The sequence below is a fragment of the Melospiza georgiana genome, chromosome 18, assembly GCF_028018845.1.
Source record: "Melospiza georgiana isolate bMelGeo1 chromosome 18, bMelGeo1.pri, whole genome shotgun sequence".
NCBI lineage: Eukaryota > Metazoa > Chordata > Aves > Passeriformes > Passerellidae > Melospiza > Melospiza georgiana.
Window position 1 is genome coordinate 1,978,576 of NC_080447.1, and position 16,783 is coordinate 1,995,358.

At 54.4% G+C, this 16,783-nt stretch overlaps 1 protein-coding gene across 13 annotated transcripts in view; it reads left to right on the forward strand.

Moving 5' to 3' along the window:
* NCOR2 (nuclear receptor corepressor 2) overlaps positions 1 to 16,783 on the forward strand; it is a 225,496-nt gene that overhangs the window by 182,305 nt on the left and 26,408 nt on the right. For 11 of the 13 annotated variants that reach the window (XM_058036731.1, XM_058036730.1, XM_058036732.1 and 8 more), the window contains 5 exons: positions 3,641 to 3,797; positions 6,199 to 6,754; positions 10,985 to 11,105; positions 12,016 to 12,256; positions 16,462 to 16,617. In XM_058036731.1, coding sequence (XP_057892714.1) covers positions 3,641 to 3,797; positions 6,199 to 6,754; positions 10,985 to 11,105; positions 12,016 to 12,256; positions 16,462 to 16,617 — 1,231 coding nt within the window. The remainder of the gene's footprint in view (positions 1 to 3,640; positions 3,798 to 6,198; positions 6,755 to 10,984; positions 11,106 to 12,015; positions 12,257 to 16,461; positions 16,618 to 16,783) is intronic. The other 2 variants (XM_058036735.1, XM_058036736.1) reach the window with 1 other exon arrangement.

Genomic DNA, 16,783 nt, shown 5'->3' on the forward strand with positions numbered 1-16,783 from the left:
GTGTTCTGGAGATAGCTTGGACTGCTAAGAGACACTAAAGATTATAATTATTTCATTTGTAGAGTATCCTGGGGTTCCCAGTTTCTGGCTAATAGAATTCACATGGCTAAACCCCCAAGGGGTGCTTTGAAAATGCAAAGGACAATGTTCAATGCAGGAATCTTTCCAAGCAAGCTATTACAGCAAGAGTAAAAAGAAAGACAGGAAAACATTCAATGACTCACCCAGGAATTTAATATCCTAGTCAGTCTATAGGAATGAGAGAAAGAGAAGACATCGGCGATTCTTTTTTATTAATTCTCTATGCACAGAGACACTCCTGTGTTCCCATGTTTCACCGAATTGTTTTTAGAAACAAAGCAAACAAACTATATAAAAGACCCCCAGACCCATATAAAGACTGGAATGAAATATTCTGTGAAATGTACATCAAGCCCTCTGAATATAAAAAGTTACATTAGAAAGATATCATTGTTCATTACTGGGGAGAATCTGAAATAAGATCATACGGCTTTGCTGGCAGTGGAGCCGGTGTGTATTAATTTACTCTGCTCCCTAATGTTGCAGAAATTATATCACGGAAGTGTTTTTCTGCAGAACCACATTTTTCCCTGCATCCGTCCCTCCAAGGCAGCCGCTAGACTTCTCCAGTCTAATTGCTCACTCTCACTTGCAGTTTATATCAGCATCATCATTTTATTTTTCGAGCATTGGAGGCTGTGGGATTCGGTCGTGGAGAAGAACAATGAACATTCAGCTGTTATTTATTGTACTCTATTGTTTTGTGGCAACAGCAGATGCCAGAAAGCTGAATAAAATGAAAGAACAACTGAGATTAAATTGCCATGAACCTTCCTTCCTGACTCCTATATATAATCCCAAGCAAACCGAGCCTCCAAATCTCATCCTATAGCCAGTATCAGCCATGACCTCTGTGGAGGAAGCACGTGTGGAGCAGCCTGGCATCACTTAGTTTTGCCATGACATCCACAGATTATTCCCTGACCTCACCAGCACCAGCTATCGCTGATCATGTGCAGGGAAATGCAGTGGCTCTGCTTTTCCTCTTCACGCTAAATGAGAGTAAACTTAATTAGCAGATCTCATTCATTTCCCAAATGGGGCTCATTAATATTGTAGCCTCCTCTTCCAGGTAGGTGTGAGAGCAGGATTCAGCAGCGTGCAGGTGGCTCTGAGGGGCTGTGTGACCGGTGTAGGATGGGAAACAGACACGGAACCAGCCGGCTGCACCCTGGGACAGGCAGCCTGTTACTGCTGGGGCAGGGCCAGGCCACCTTGAGGCTTCCCTTCATCTGCCCTGCTGTGTGTTTTGGCTTGGTTTCACTGCTGCACCGCTCCGATGTGTCCCAGGCATCAGCGTCACTCAGCCTTGACCTTCAGCACACTGCACTCGCTAATCTTGGCATTTAAGGAGAGCAGGGCATCGGCAGACACGCTGTCCTCGGAGCTGCTCCTTCTGCCCGTGGCTGCAGATAGGCCCTGTCTTCACTGGTGTGACTGTCACTTTGGTCTGCTGGGCTTGTTTGGGCTTGTGCAGGAAAGACAGGATAACTTGTGCCAGTTACCCCCGGGGCTGGGGCTTGTCCTGCTTGGAGACCAAGTCCTGTGGACCTCCTCTGAGCAACATTCCTTTAATTCCTTGCTTTTTTGGATGATGCTGGCTTTGCACAGCAAAAATGCTTCAGGAGTGTGCTCTGTTGGCCTCTGCTTCTGGGAATGAGTGTGTCTGGCTTGCCTTGGTCCTGCTGTTGAGACAGGCTCAGCCTGATGGGAGGTTCCCATCAGGGTGGTTCCTGTTGGTAGCAGAGTTTGGGAGCTGTTTGGGTTGTTGCTGCCACATCAGGTAGTGAGTGCAGGGGGAGGCCAAATTTATTGGGATTGCCTTTAAAGACATTGTGGAGGAGGAGGCATGGAGTGACCCCTTGTGCAGGGTTCTGTGTCCTTGCTGTGCTCAGGGTATATCCTCAGTGGTCTTGGTGAGTCAGAATGCTTGAGTAGCACCAAGTCCTGGTTGCTCCTCAAGAAATATCTGGTAGAAGGTAGAGAGCAGCAAGACTGCACACGGAGTCTGGAGCTGTAGGCGTGATAAGAGCCAAAGTGGTGGCCTTGAACACATCTCCAGATGCAGGCAGGATCTGCTGCCTATATTTCACATAATTTCCCCTAATACCAGCCGTGGGGTTTGCCGGGAGAGGGACCCACGGTGGCCCTGGGGCCGCTCACTGCTCTGCTCTGCTCTGCTCTGCTCTGCCAGCAGCTGCCAGCCCCGGGCTCTGGCCAAGTAGGGTGCAGAGGCAGAGGCTGGTTCCCAGCTAATTCCCAGCGAGGAGCCCGCTCTGCCCGCGGCTGAGTCACGGACCCGTGAGTAAGAGGCAGAGAAGTCTTTGCCATAGTAACGTCGGCGCTTTGTCACTGCCTCAGCGTGATGGGAACTGCTGCTTCACACAGGAACGTGCGGGGCTGAATCGCTGCCGGGGCAGCACCAGGACAGCACCAGCAGGGCTGGGCTGGAGAAAGGGAACCACAGAGCCTGGCATTCCTCCCTCTGCCTCTCTGTGCCTGCACAGAGCCGCTTCTCAAGTGCCTCTTTCCCCTCTCTCCTGCCCAGTTTGATAAAAATAGATTTTGAGCAAGCAGCGTTTCCAAGCAAAAAGCAGTTGTATTTGTTTGTTTTATCTGGAAGTTTTCTAAAGGATTGAAAAGTTGGGGGTGGGGGAAGGGGGGGACCAGCTCTTCCCAGCGCAGAGATCCAGCAGCAAAGTTAACGTTTTCACCACGGCTTTATCTTTTCATCCATGTAAATAAACGTCCTACACACGTCACTCATGTGGGGTTTGCAGGGAGAGCCGGAGATGATGAGCCTGTTCCTACTGGTAATATTTACTCAAGCAACAAGAGCAGGAAACAATAGCAAAGCCGAGACTTTTCCTTTAGGTCTGCAGGAGGGAGCAGCTGTCCACACCCTCGTGGCTGTGGCACGTGCTCCAGCCAGGGAGGTTGGGGCTGTCTCAGGGCAAGCCAGGACACCAGGCAGTCACCTTTGGGATGCCGTGCTGCCCTGAGCTTGCCCACTGTCCACCGGTGACAGCTGCCCTGGCACGGGAGTCAAAGTTCTTTGGCAGCTCCTGCCAAAGGGGTCATGAAAGCAGGTGCATGAAAATGTTGGCTGGGCCGTATCTGGGGCATCAGCTCTGTTATCTACAGATAAGCGTCAAGTCCCAGCCACGCATGTTTGTGTAGCTGGAGGTAGAGCTGGAAATGCGCAGGACCAGCGTGTCACGCGTGTGTCGTGAGCAGACATGTGACCCCCAGGCTCTTGCCAGCCCCGCACTGGTGACCTCTGCATGCTTGTGCCTTGTCCGTGTGTCTGTGCCATTCTTCCCCTGATTACTGAGGCTGGAGCTCCCTGTGGGACCAGGCTGGCCATTGCAGAGCAGTGAAAAGATTTTGGCCAGGTGACACCACACTGCCAGGCTTACAACAGGCAAGTCTAGTCCCAAAGCTCAGGGCAGGGGGTTGCTGGCAGTGTCCCTCTTGACCCTTTGGGCAGGACCAATGCTCTCTGCTGCCCCATAACTCCCCATAGGCTTTGCCTCTCACCATTCTTGTTCTTCTGCAGGAGAAAGAAAGGAACGCCAAGAGGAAGAAGAAAAAAGGCGCCGCTGTTCAGAACGAAGAAGCCGCCTTCCCTCCCGCAGCTGAGGACGAGGAGATGGAGGTGTCAGGGATGAGTGGCAACGAGGAGGAGATGGCAGAGGAGGCAGAAGGTGAGGCAGGTGAGGGCTGTGGCAGGGAATGGGCTCAGCTCTGCTGGCTTTGCTGCCCGGTTGTGGCAGAGGCACCGCACGAGGCCTCTGGGGCTGCACATTCAGCACTCACGAGGGGTCTGTCACCCCAGAGTCACACCAAGGTGATGGTGTCTCACAGCACTCATGGCATTTTGGATGCCTCTGGATTTCACGCTTGCAAGGAGTGCCCTGGATCACTGCCCTCCTCCCGTGTCTGTCTGGACAGATGGCTATTTTGGGAGCCCTTTGGTTTCTGATTTCCGTCAGTGCGCTTTCCAAGAGCACACGGCCTCCCAGGACCTCCTATAAATCACATTTCTTGTGTTTGCTCCTAAGGAGGGTCCCTGCACGCTCTTATCCACCGCTGTGAGCTCTCGTGGAGCTTATCATGGGCTCAAGGAGAGATAAGCCACCAAGGTCTGTCCCCATCTCATCAGGGCTCTGCTGCTTTCTGGGCAGTGGAGCTCCCGGAGCCCAGCACTGGGGAGAAGGCAGGGGAAGCTGTGGTCTGCCACCAGCAATGCTGATGCACCTTGGTGGGGCTTTTCCTCCTCCTTTCCCTTTTAAGGCAGCGTTTTTCTCCCTCCCAGCCATACCAAAGAAAGGAAACAACTTGAAAGTGACAATTTTCAGCTCTTTATCGCTTAGAAAGCACAGCAGTTTGGAGTTCAGAGAAAATGTGCACAATTTTCCAACAATGCCCATTTGACTTCTGTCAAAGTAATTTAATAACTTAACCAGCACTCTGGCACCACACTGGTTCCTGGCCTTAGCACCCAGGCTAATGGGACTTGAAATGGGAAATCTTTTCAAATCGTCCTTGTGAGTGACTCATTACAAGGCAGATTCCAGGTAAATCTTTGTGCGAGGTGATACGTGACTCACAGGAGCAAAGTAAAAGGTAGTTACTGCTCTTTGTAAGAGTGCCTGAGAGGAAACAACATGATTTTGAGATTAGAGACAGATCTCTTGACATGCTTCTGAGCCTTACTCCCCAAGCATCAGCTCTTGCTCTGCTGCTGGGTGCCCTACAGAGTTGTGGAAAAGCACGAGTGGCATGAAAAATGTAATGGGCATGGAAGTGCCAGGGTGGTGTTACACAGGAGATGGGCACTGGCTCCAGGGTGACATTTGGGGATACTCAGACAATATGTTGAAGTTGCAGGGGCCACGTGGCCAATCCAGGGACAGGGGGAAAGACTGAGTGTGGAATTATGGTGTAGAGCATGGATTCAGCATCTGGAGGAAATGCAAGGAGGTGTAGAGCTTGGCTGAGTTTGGGATGAGCGATTGTTGGGTGTCTCAGGATAGCATCCAGAGTAGCATCAAGTGGCAGTTGGGAAGAGTTTTGCCAAACACACTGTGAACCTTGTCCTGGCTGGGTGATGGAATGCCTCAGTTCTTGTTTGCAAGTGAGTAAGATTGGAGAAAACTGAGATTCCTGATGAGTGTGGTACAGTTTCACTCTGAGGACAGATGGGTGTGCTCTGATGTACAGCTTTTAGGAGACAGTCCCTCTGTGGCACTCCTCTCACCAGCATTAGAAAGTTGTCTGAGCTGCTGTGGAGGGAGGCAGGTCAAGGAATGTATGTGAGGAAGCCTTTGGGGCATGAGCGTGAGAGCCCTGCCTGGTGGGGACATGCTGGGATGGGACTGTGGAAATCTCCTGGTGTTCCTGGCCCTGGCCATGTTTGTCCGGCCGAGCCTTGGAGGGAGTGATCCTCTCCCCAGCTGTAGAAACAATCTCTTGGCAGCACCTAGCTCTGAGCAGTGCATGGACGCTTGTGCTTCCAGCTCTCATCAAGCCGCTGGTGGCAGATCTGGGAATGATCCTTCCCGTGTAATAATTAACCTGTCCTGCAGTGCTGCCAGAGCTTTCCTTTCGCTGACCCTGACCTCCTTTCTTCTGCCACCAACAACAAACACGTGTAGTGTTTTGGGATGATCCCAGCTGCTCCAGGGGTGGCAGAGCCAGGGAGACAGGTGATGTAAGTCAGCGAGTAGGGTGCCTGGTCTGAGGCAGCTGATCATGTGCCATGGGTAAGAAAGCGAGAAGGGAGCAGATCCTGTCCTGCCAGACCAGCCAGCAGCCAGGGTTTTCCCTTAACATCCAGCTTCCCAGTCACTCAGTCTGCAGGTTTTTGGGCGTGTGATTTTGTGTTTGGGTGGGGGTTCACAGTCGTGCTGGGCAAGCAGAGAGGCCCCCAGAACAGCCCTTTGCTTAGCAGGCTCTGGATCTGGGGATCCCAGCACAGTTCTCCCAGCCCTGGGATCATCTCCCCCTCAGAGGAACGAGGGCGTTCTCTTCCCAAGGGAGGGGGTGGAGGCAGCGATATGGGAAGCAAGAATCTCAGGCTGATCCTTATTTTTATTTCTTCCCTTTTCTCAGCTGCAGTAAATAACAGCTCCGACACCGAGAGCATTCCCTCGCCAAGGCCCGAAGCCAAAGAAGGAGGCGAAAACGGGGCCAAGGCACCACCCGGGCCGGGAGGTGACGCCGGCACAGAGCCGGCAGTCAAGTGGGAAGAGGCTCCAACGCCCCCCGACGCTCCCCCTGCCCCCCCTGCCAACCCCGCTCCTGCCGCCAGCCCCCCGCCCGAGACGGCTCCCGAGGCGCCCAGCGGCGAGGAGAAGGTGCCCGAGGAGCTGGTGGTGGACGTGGTGAAAACGGAGGAGCCGGAGGAGAAGGCGAGCGAGGAGCCGGGCAAGAGCGAGGTGAAGAAGGAGGAGAGCGAAGAGAGCCAGGAGAAGGACAAGGGGAATGACAAGAAGGTGGAAAGCGGCGTCAGCAGCGCGGGGGCGGCAGGGACGGAGGGTCCGCCCAAGGCCGAGAAGAAGGAGAGCCACAAGGGCAGCAAAGGCCCCGGGGTGAACCCCGACAGCGACTCCAGCGCGACCTGCAGTGCAGACGAGATGGATGAGCAAGATGCTGTGGACAAGAGCAGGTAGGAGCGGGGGACAAGGGCATGACCCAAGGGCCAGATGAGCTTTTCCATTGTGTCGCAGTGCCCGTGGGTGCCTTTGTGAGCTCCTCCTGGGGATATCACTGCTCAGGCACTCCCTGGCCAAGGGACTTCCCAGCTGTGTCCCCGTGTGCCCCCAGCCCTTCGGCTGTTGCTTCCAAAGGGGCTGTGACACAACAAGCAGTGCGATGTCCCAGCGCACGGGTGCTTCTAGGACATGGCCGTGGGCAGATGTTGGGTGCAGAGCCACTGCATTTGCTGGTGGCAGCTGCCCATCTGGGTGACGCAATGGAGCGGGGTGTGCTCTCAGGGACAGCCGAGTTGGGCTGGTTTGCCAGCATCCGGGGCTGGGAATGGTTTCTGTCTCAGTTGGCATTGGCAGGAGAAAAATCACGTCAGGGATGCCTTTTACTGCAAGAGGGGGCGAGTTGCTCCTTTGGCAGAGATGTTGCTCAGATCTGTAGGGGCAAATTATCCATCCTGGCCATAAAGGCAGGAGAATGTGGTCTCTGTGAGCTTTCCTGGGGCCATGCCAGTGGGTCTTCACCTGAGAGACACTGCAGTCCCAAGCCCTCCACCCACCTCTAGACCTGGCCAAGAGTGCCTCAGACCCTTCATGGATGGCTCTTAGGACAGGGAGGAGAAACACTGGCCTCCTCCTTGGAGAAACATCTTGCTCCCCTCCCAGCCTTTCCCATAGGGCTCTCCCCACCCAAGAGCCTCACAGATGGAGAGAGGGTTTTCCTTTTTTTAAAGAATATGTGTGAATACACACATCTTTGTAGCACTGAATTTTTTGATGGCTCTTGGGCCAGGTGGGACTCCTGTGTACACCCTGCCATTGTATGGGGGGCAGCAGTCCCTCTTTGACTCAGCTGGACAGGGACTGAAGGCTGGCATCCTGTATCCAGTGTCTTGCAAGCCCTCTGTGGGCTCACAGGGAGCAGTTTGGCTGCCAGGCTGGGCAGGCTGTGGATTTGTGCAGCACTGTGGATGGGGTTGTTGAAAAAGCAACTGAGCAAAGTGGGGGGATGAAGTCAGAGGGAGCTGTTGTGCATCCCACTGCTCCAGATGGCCTCTGTTCTTCCCCTGTGGTGGATGAGCGCTGCTGGTGTGGGAGCATCCTCGGGGCTGCAGCCCCTCTCTGCCGAGCAGCTGGAGCAGCGCAGGCGGTGCCAAGGGGTGGTGGAGGTGCTGCTGGCCAGCCCTGTGGCAGGGCTGAGGCCTCTTGGCTGCAGTGCTCCTCTCCAGTAATGGCCCGAGTCCAGCACCACCCCTCCCCACCCTCCCCTGCTTCCCAGACAGGAGAAAATCTCCCAGTAAGGGAGAGTGAGGCCAACAGGGCTGTCCTCCACCAGTTTAACATTAACCCAACCAAAAGCAGGGCAGCAATGGCTTGTACCAACTTCTCAGCAGCAAAGCAGCAAATCCTCTTGGGAACAACTTTTCCATCGCAGCTCCTCGCTGAGTCAGCTCCTATCTCGCTTGTCAAACAGTTACCAGCTTCCAGGAATATTAAACACCAAACAGGCGTCCCGAGCTCCCGGGCCACTCCTCTCAGCCGGTGTGGCGATGAGGCGCGGGCGATGGCAGAGCCTGCTGGCACGGGCAGGCTGCAGCTGACGCCGGCATCGGGCGCTTCCCAACCCAGCAGCACCCACAGGGCCGATCCTCAGCTGGCTCGGAGCTTTTGGCTCCCAGTGGGGACTCGGTGCCCCTGCCAGCTGTAGCTGTGCTCCGCTGCCTTCCCCGTGGGCCCGGGGCTGCGGGGCCGCGGGCGTTGGCGCAGCCGCAGCGTGACTCGCGCGGAGCGGGGCCGCGGAGCCGCGTGAGCCGCCCCGTCACCGCATCACCCGATGCTCGCCCACCCACCCAGCGCCAGCGGGGCGTGGGTGCTCTTCCCTGCGCTTGTGAAAGCAGCAAGCTGTCCCCGGCATCTCCCAGAAGAGGACAGAGGGTGGCTGGGGTGTCCCCGCGGTGAGAAAGGGAAGGGTTCAGAGTGGGGGCAGCCTTTTTTTGGTCCTGCGGTTCACACTAGCAAAGGCATGTCCAGGATTGAGGAGGCGCAGCCTTAACTCATCCAAGCTGAAGGAGGCAGCTGGTTGTCTGTGGTTCCATGCAGCGAGTGCTGCAGGAGGGCTGCTGCAAGCACAGCCAAGATGGGGTTCAGCAGGAGGTCACGCCAGATGGGGACATGTGAGGGAGGCCACACACAGATAGCACTGCAGACCTGCAGCATGATGAGGAGACACCTGCACTGACCATCCCAGTGCTGCACGTCCCATTGCTGGCTCTGCTAGAGGTGCAGGGACTCTGCCAGGCCAGTGCCACGTTGGAGCCATGTCTCTGGCTTGGGGGAGCCCATTTTGGAGCTCTGGTAGCCACTGCCTTTGCACAACTACCGTGGAGTCTTGTTTGGCTGGGTCATGTGTCAGGATGTTGGATCATCTGGAAGTTAAATTAGTCCCCATCCGTCTCCATGGCAGAAGAAGGAGGAGTGTGGGAAATGCAGTGTCATGGTCATCCCCAAAGCTTCATGCCTGGGAGGGGACATTTCCACACTGCTGAGGCTCAGCTGTGAGCCTGCCAACCCCTTCCTGCTCCGACTCTTTTCCCATCCTTCCCAATGCCATTGGCCATCTTAAGGCACTGCTCCTTGGGTTTGGGAGGTGCTGGGTTGGCAGCAGGTGGATAAGAATTGTTCAAGAGTTGTTCATATGGTGATTTCCAGAGCAGAGCACCCAACAGACATCCCATTGTCTGGCGCAAGATCTGCTGGGAGGGACGTAATAAATTAGGCAATTTGCATATTTATGAATTTAATACTGACTTTGGCTTCCGAAGCATCAGGATCCTGGAGGGCTTCAGGAAACCTGAAGATCTTGAGGGTGCTTAAAGGGACTTTAAGGGTGCTTCAGTGTACCTCTTCAAGCACCAACGAGTGCACAAAGCAGCTGCTGGGGTGGCAGTTCCACAGCTCAGCCTGGCGTGAAGGTCTCAGGAACAAGTGCTGGGTGCCCTTGTCCCCAGCCTTGTGTCTCAGCAGATTTTGGGGCACTGCACCCTTCCAGGAGTGCAGCTTCACAACACCTGAGTGGCTCCACAGGCAGACGAGATTGGATTATTTAGGGAAGAATTTTTTCAAATTTGCTGTCCCTTGTTTGTTTTCCCCTGGGTGCCTTACCCTGGTGCCAGTGTGGAGGTGGGTCCCCTTCCCCTCTGATGCCAGGCACTGTGCAGAGTGAGGGCTGGGGCAGCCCCAGCACCGTGATGAATTTATTCCCCACACACGGCCCCGCCACGCTTGTTTATTCATCCAAGGGTGAGCATGGAATGACCTTGAAATTTATAGGCTGAAGAGAGCACTGAAATAACAGCTAAAATAAACAAATCAAGCTGTAAAGCTTGAAAACTATGAACTGGCTTCAACAAACTGGAGTCGGGAGGGAGAGAGAGCAGAGGTGGCCTGGGCAGACGTAGTCCCTGTGGTCTCAGCATGAGCTCAGGAGCTGGACATGCTGAGGGTTTGTCCCAAGGGCTTTGCACGCCTCCATCCCCACCCCATTTTGGTGGCACCATGGGGATGCCCCCCATGTTTGCACAGGGGCTCTGCACGGCTGGCTGAGTGTTACCAGGCAGTTCAAACAGCCAAGGGGAAGAGCAAGTGGTGAGAGTACAGGGCTGCACAGCTGCTGAGTGCCAAATCCCATCCAAATCCAGCCTCTCGTCTTTCAAGTGACCCAAGGGCCTGAGTTGCCTGCACATGGTGGCTTGCCCTGGCTTTAGCACCTTGATAAAAGACAGTCCTTGAAGAAGAGCATGAACCCCTGGATTAGCTGTATGTGTGAGCTCTGGAGGGTAACACGATGTCCAAATGAAATCTGGGCTGGTCATCTGGCTCCATAGCACCCAGCTCTAGAGTCCATTTTCCCTCAGGTTTACTCTGGACAACAGCAGATTTGCTAGAAATAGCATGGGGATGAGGGAAAGTGGGCTCAAGAGCCTCTTGAGCCAGACATAAGGGTCTTGTTTGGACGTGTAGTCCCTTGGGGTTGTCTTTGAGCCCAGATTCCCAGCAGCCAGCAGCAGTCCAGCACGCTCCTCTCTGATGCAGAGGATGTGCTCTGGGTTTGGCAGCACAGAAGAGCAGGGGTGCAGGGTGTGGGGGGGCCATGGAGCCTGTCCATGGCTGATGTCCTGTTTTGGTTCCAGGTTGCTGTCCCCCAGGCCCAGCCTGCTCAACACCGCCAGTGACACCCGGCTCAACTCCTCGCCGCAGAAGCCGCTGGACCTGAAACAGCTGAAGCAGAGAGCTGCTGCCATCCCTCCCATTGTGAGTACCCTGCTGGAGAGGGCAGGGGCTGCGAGCACAGCCTGTGCATCGTGCGTGCTCTCCCACTGGGCCTCGTGGTGTGTGTCAGGGTTGCAAGGATGTGCTCACCCCTGGGGATGGCCTCTGGTCCACAGAGAGCTGTGCCTGGGCGGTGTGAGTCCCCAGCCAGGCAAGGTGCTCCCTGTGCAGAGGGTGTTCCCAGCTGCTGGAGCAAGTCTGCCAGCAGCATTTGGATGTCTCTTGAGCTCTTTTATCAGAAAATCGTGGGAGGTCTGGACAGAAAAAGCTTCTCACTGCCACATGACTGCTGCCTCCCATGGGTTTAAAAAGAAGGAGTGCACCTTCCCAGCCCTGCACTTCATCTCGTGCTTGAAGGATATCACCTTCCTCACCCAGGAGCTTTGCTTGATCCCCTTTTTTGACTGCTCAGTAGCCATGTATTGAAAGTACTGATATGGCGGCTTAGGCTGTGAGAAGAAGCATCCTGGTATCTCCAGGATCAGCACTGGAGGAGCAGTGATGCAGGGTGGGCAGGGAGGAAATCCCTGTTTGGGGTTTGCATGATCAGGGAGGACCCATTCCTGATGCTCTTCCAGTTTCCCATGCTGCAGCTAGAGATGTGGCTGCTGTAATGTAACTTCTGGCAAAAGCTACAAGCATGTAACTATAGATTAGGGGTTTTGAACAAGTCTGACTCTGTCCTGTAGTATCACCAGCACAGAGCTGGTACTCTTTGTCACGGGCTTTTAAAATCTCCTGTGGCTAGTGAGCTTTGAAGCCCTGTTTGGCCTCTGCTATGACTTGCCATGATAGTGTGGGGCAGGGGTTTCTCCTAACTCCTGATGTCCTTAAGATTGTTACAGATGTCAGCAGCACATGATGAGCATCACCAACTCTTCCTGCTTTGCAGATTTCCGAAGGTTTCTCAGAGGGGGTATTGCAGAGCGGAAGCGCGAAGCCTCAGGTGCCTCCCCACGCCTTGGCTCTCTACCAGCAGCAGATCACAAAAGCCCACGAGTCTGCCCGCGAGGACATGCCCCCGAGCAAGCTGTCACAGTCCCAGCAGCAGCAGCAGGCTGAGAAGGAGCAGCAGCAGCCCAGCAGCAGCCCCAGGGGGAAGAGCCGGAGCCCCGCGGTTGGAGAGAAGGAAGGTAGGGCTGTGTGCGCGTTTATCCGCGCGGAGCACCCGGGCTGAGCAGCTGCACGCAGCCAGCAGCTTTCCCCCTCCTAGGTGAAAGCTTGTTTCGACCCCTGAAAGCTCTTTAATAGCATCTTGAGGCAGGACGAGAGAGGCATGGCTAATTTCCCATGTTCATTAGACAGTACGTGATGTCTCATTGAGCCCACAGCAAACCGGGCAGTGTGGAGCGCCAAGGAGGTGAAGATTGCCTTTATTAGCATCTGCCATTCACCAGAGAGCAGAGGGGCCTGGAGGCATGCCAAGGCTCTGGGTACAATGGCTCTTTTCTACCTTGCTGGCTTTCTATAAAGAATGCTTTTAATGCACAGCGGGGACCATTATTTCATTTAAAATCAATGCTAATACTGTGACTCGGAGTCCAAAGGTTCCTGTAAAGATTCCCAGTGCTTTCTCCCCGGAATAGCTCTGATGTGGTTTGGCTGCCTAATGAGCAATTCAGAGGTTCCCACCATAGAGCATCTGAAGCATTATTAGCTTGAGCACCTGGGGATCAAGGTTAAGGAGAGACGGGAAGTCCTGATGAAACCATCCTCTAAATGTGTTTTTAATCTGAGTGTTAGAGTCTGTTCCAGTTCAGAGTCTGTGTCCCTGCCCCCTGTAGCTAGCCTGTGGCTCGGTTGTTAAGGAAGATGAGAGGCTGTCCCCAGTGGCACGGTCAGGGAAGTTGGGCTTGTGTGGTAGAGTGTCCACCAGTGCTGGATCCTGAACAGGAATGGGTGCAGCTGCAAAAATCACCTGCTTGTGCACGGAAGAGAAGGGTGGATAAGACTGCACTGAGGAGGCACTGGACTTGGCAGTGATGTTTGCTGGAAAATCACTGCACTAGTTCACCCTGGGGCAGCCGGGATTGTGGCAGCCTGCTCTGCAGTGTCCACGCCAGGTAGTTATTCCTCAAGCTGTCGTGTTCCTCTGGACAGAAGGATTTGCTTGCATTGCTGGCACTTGGCCACAATTTTTTCAAACAATAAATAGCACAATGTGTGCATCACACCTTCAGAATGTTTTGCATATAAGCAAGGAAGGTGACTGCTCACCTTGCAAGAAAGGGAGTTTCCCCTAAGTCGTGGCGTTGCCACCCGTGAATTCCCATTTCCAGTAGATCTTATCCTGCTGGGCTCCTGTTTGCTGCCCAGGTGGAACAGTTCCCCTCCAGCTCTTCCTCCCCTGTGGCAGGTAATCAGGTTTGATCTCCTGTGCTGTAATCCTGTGCAGATCTGATGCTGCACTGCTCAGCTTCCTTGTGAGCTGGGTGCCACTGCCAGCACTCCAGCCCTGAGCTCTGCATTGCCCATGTCCCAGTGCTGCAGCTCCAGCTTGCTCCTGGCCACAGGAGGATGAGGAGGTGAGGCAGATAAGTGGGTATGAGGTACAAGGCAGGCTTTAGGTGTTGAAGTCACCCACTCCACTCTGTGGCCTGCTGGCACCATTATCAAATACAAGGATCTGTTATCCAGGTGGATCTTTTGTTGCTTTGTTCTCTGCAAAGCACTAATGACACGAAGCACTTTATTCTCTCCTCTGTACAGCTCTGAATATTTCATGTTAATGAAAGTAATTATGCCTCCCTATATCCCTGCAAACATCTCAGTAGGTCTTGGGCTCCAGCTGTGTGCTCTCCAAGCCCTGTGTGGCTGTGCATCTGTGCTGGGTGCCACAGTGGGGCTGGAATGCATGTGGACCCCAGGGAGACATAGGCTGGTCTCCCCTGTTCATAGTGGGAACTCATTTCTCTTCTGAAGAGCAGTAGGTTTGTGATGAGTCACCTCAAGGGGAGAAATCCACTCCCCCAAAGCCTTGGTTTCAATGCAAGTATGGGCTCAGGCAGTGTCTCAGTTCTGTCTCTGCCTCTTGGAACACGTCCTGGCTGTGGGTCAGGGGTTAGAAGGGAGATAGCCAGATATTCCTGGCAAATCTGTGTGCATCCCTTCCCTCCCCTGCTCTCCGAGCCATCCCAGTGGAGTGGCAAGCCTCCAGACTGCAAACATGGCTTGGAGTTAAAAGGCAGAGTCCAGCACAGCCTGCAGAGCCCTGTGGGAAGCAGCCCTGTGCCACCCCTCAGCAAGGGGCTGACTCCACCAGAGCAGGTACTGCTGTTCCTCCCTGGCTTGATAAGAGAGCTGGAACTCCTGCGGCCGCTGCGGAGATCAACATCCTCCTCACCGCTCTGGATCCGCTTCAAAGCCAAGCCTTGCACACATCCTGGCCCAGGCCTTGGCTGCCTCGCAGCTGCTGGCTGGGGCTCTATCAGCTTGGAGGGTGGCCAGGCAGCCATACCTCCCTGAGCCCTGCCTGCCCTTCCACGAGGAGCTGCTGATCACGGGGCTGGGCAGAGGCAGGCAGCCCTGCCTGGATCTCACCGGCAGCCAGGCGGATCCCTGTGCCCGGTGCCGAGCTGCTGTTGGGCATATCTTTGGTTATCACTGCTGGTTGGAGAGCCAGCAGTGTGTTTTGTGTTGATTTAGTTGTGTTTCATTTGGCCTCTGTAGGCGACGGGGAGCCAAGAGCATTAATTTGGATGACGGATCATATAAACTCTGACTCCTTCGCTCCCATTCCAGGGACTTGATAAACGGTAATAGGAACTCTCTCTTCCCCGTGTAAGTGCTATTTTATCAAAAGCTGGCTGAGTTATAGCCACCCTCTAATGCGGGGGCAATTAGGAACTGGCCACATTTCACAGGCTGGAGAGGCTCGCAGGGAGGGGACGGCTCCCACGGGGAGGGGAGGAGGACGAGGCTCTCCGAGAGCCATCCAGGGTGCACACAGCCTTGGCTGACAGGGCCTTGGCTTCAGGGAGCATCTTCAGCTGGAGATCCCAGCGCTGTTTGCCCCCACACGAGCAGAGCTGAATGGGGCCGAGCTGAAGGGGAGAAGATCAGGGAGTGTGGCTGTGCCAGAGGCTCTCCAGCAGTGGGGAGGGTGTGCCTGGATTCCCCTCTGTTGGCAGGAGGAAGGGATCCTCTCTGGGATCCTACAAGAGGCCACAGCCAGGGTCTGCTCCCACCAGGCTGCAGAGGTGTGAGTGCCTGCACACCTCTGTGTGCCCACAATGGATTTCTTCTCTCACTGAGGCAGACAAGAATAATCTCCCAGCTTCTGAGTACACTGAGCATTAATAACGATAATGTAGTAAAGCCTCATTAAATTGGGCCTCTGATAATCTACTTGCCCTATTATTAGGCTTAGCAGGATTCAGCATCTATTTTTATCAAAAATTGATGGTTAAAGGCTGGGTTCATTTGTGATTGCCATTGTTTACCGCACAGTTTCTAATTTCTGGTCAATGCAAACGTTACACAGGTGGATCTGGGTAGCAAGGGCAGTGCAAAATGAAGTGTTTATTGATTACAAGCAAATCCTACCAAACCTGCCTCTCCATCCAGAAAAGGCTGTCTCATCCATCTGCTTAGCCAAGCGTGAGGATGCACTTGGCATAGAGCTGGTGCAGATGAAGCCTCTCTTTTCCTCAGCATCTTCCAGCACATGGCAGGGTTCAGGTGTCCCCAGCACAGCTCCTCTATCATTAAACTCTTCTTGGCCTCCCTTCAGCCTTTTTATAGCCAGGATGAGCCCAGCCTGGTATCCAGGATGGGAACTGGGTAATTTTGGGAAGCTGCACACCACAGTGTAGTCACCAGGAACTGGTACCCTCTGGATGTCCCCCGTGCTCCAGAGGAATGCCAACATTGCTGCTTCTTGGCTTTAACCTCAGGGAAGGATCTGACAGCATCATCATTAATCCTCCAGCCCTGCCATGCTGGGATGATGTGGAGCTGTGGGCACAGGCAGGAGCTGCCCAGGAGCAATTCACTAATGGCCAAGTCCTGGCAAGGAGCTGGACTCTGCATGTCAAATGTCATCTCTCCTGGGTGGGATGGCACCAGGTCCACAGTGAGCACCAGCAGAGTCACCAACACAGACGTCCCACTGCCCTTTAAATCTGAGTGAAATAAATGCTGTCAAATCCAGGCAGTGACACTGAGCCTTTTCCTTTTAGCTTGGTTGAAGAGTTCAGCCTCACCTCGTGGCCAAGTTGGACTGAACTGAAGCCATCTCCTGTGCTTGGAGCTGGCTCTTGCTTCCCTGCCGTGCTCACAGGGACTCCTCACTCCTGCTGCCCACTCACCATGCAGTTTCTTTCTGTGTCCTTTGCAGAGAAGTCCGTGCATTTCTCAGCCATCGCAGAGGTTCAGAAGCTGAGTGCTGAGTCAGTGGCTGCCTCCTGCTGGCCCCCTGTTCTGTCCTACCCCCGGGATGTGATCAAAACTTCTCCCCAGACGGAGCCCCACTTGTTCCAGTATAACCCACCAGGCAAGTAAAACCCACTGGCTGTGTGTGTGTGCCCTCCCCTGAGCTGGGGCTGAGCCCAGAGGCTGTGCTTACAGCCACTGTCACAGGCTGGGCTCTTTAAAGGCCCCAGGGTGGTCAGGTGTGTCTCCCCAGCTCTGGCTGGGGCAGGTGTAGGGGTGTGGATTGT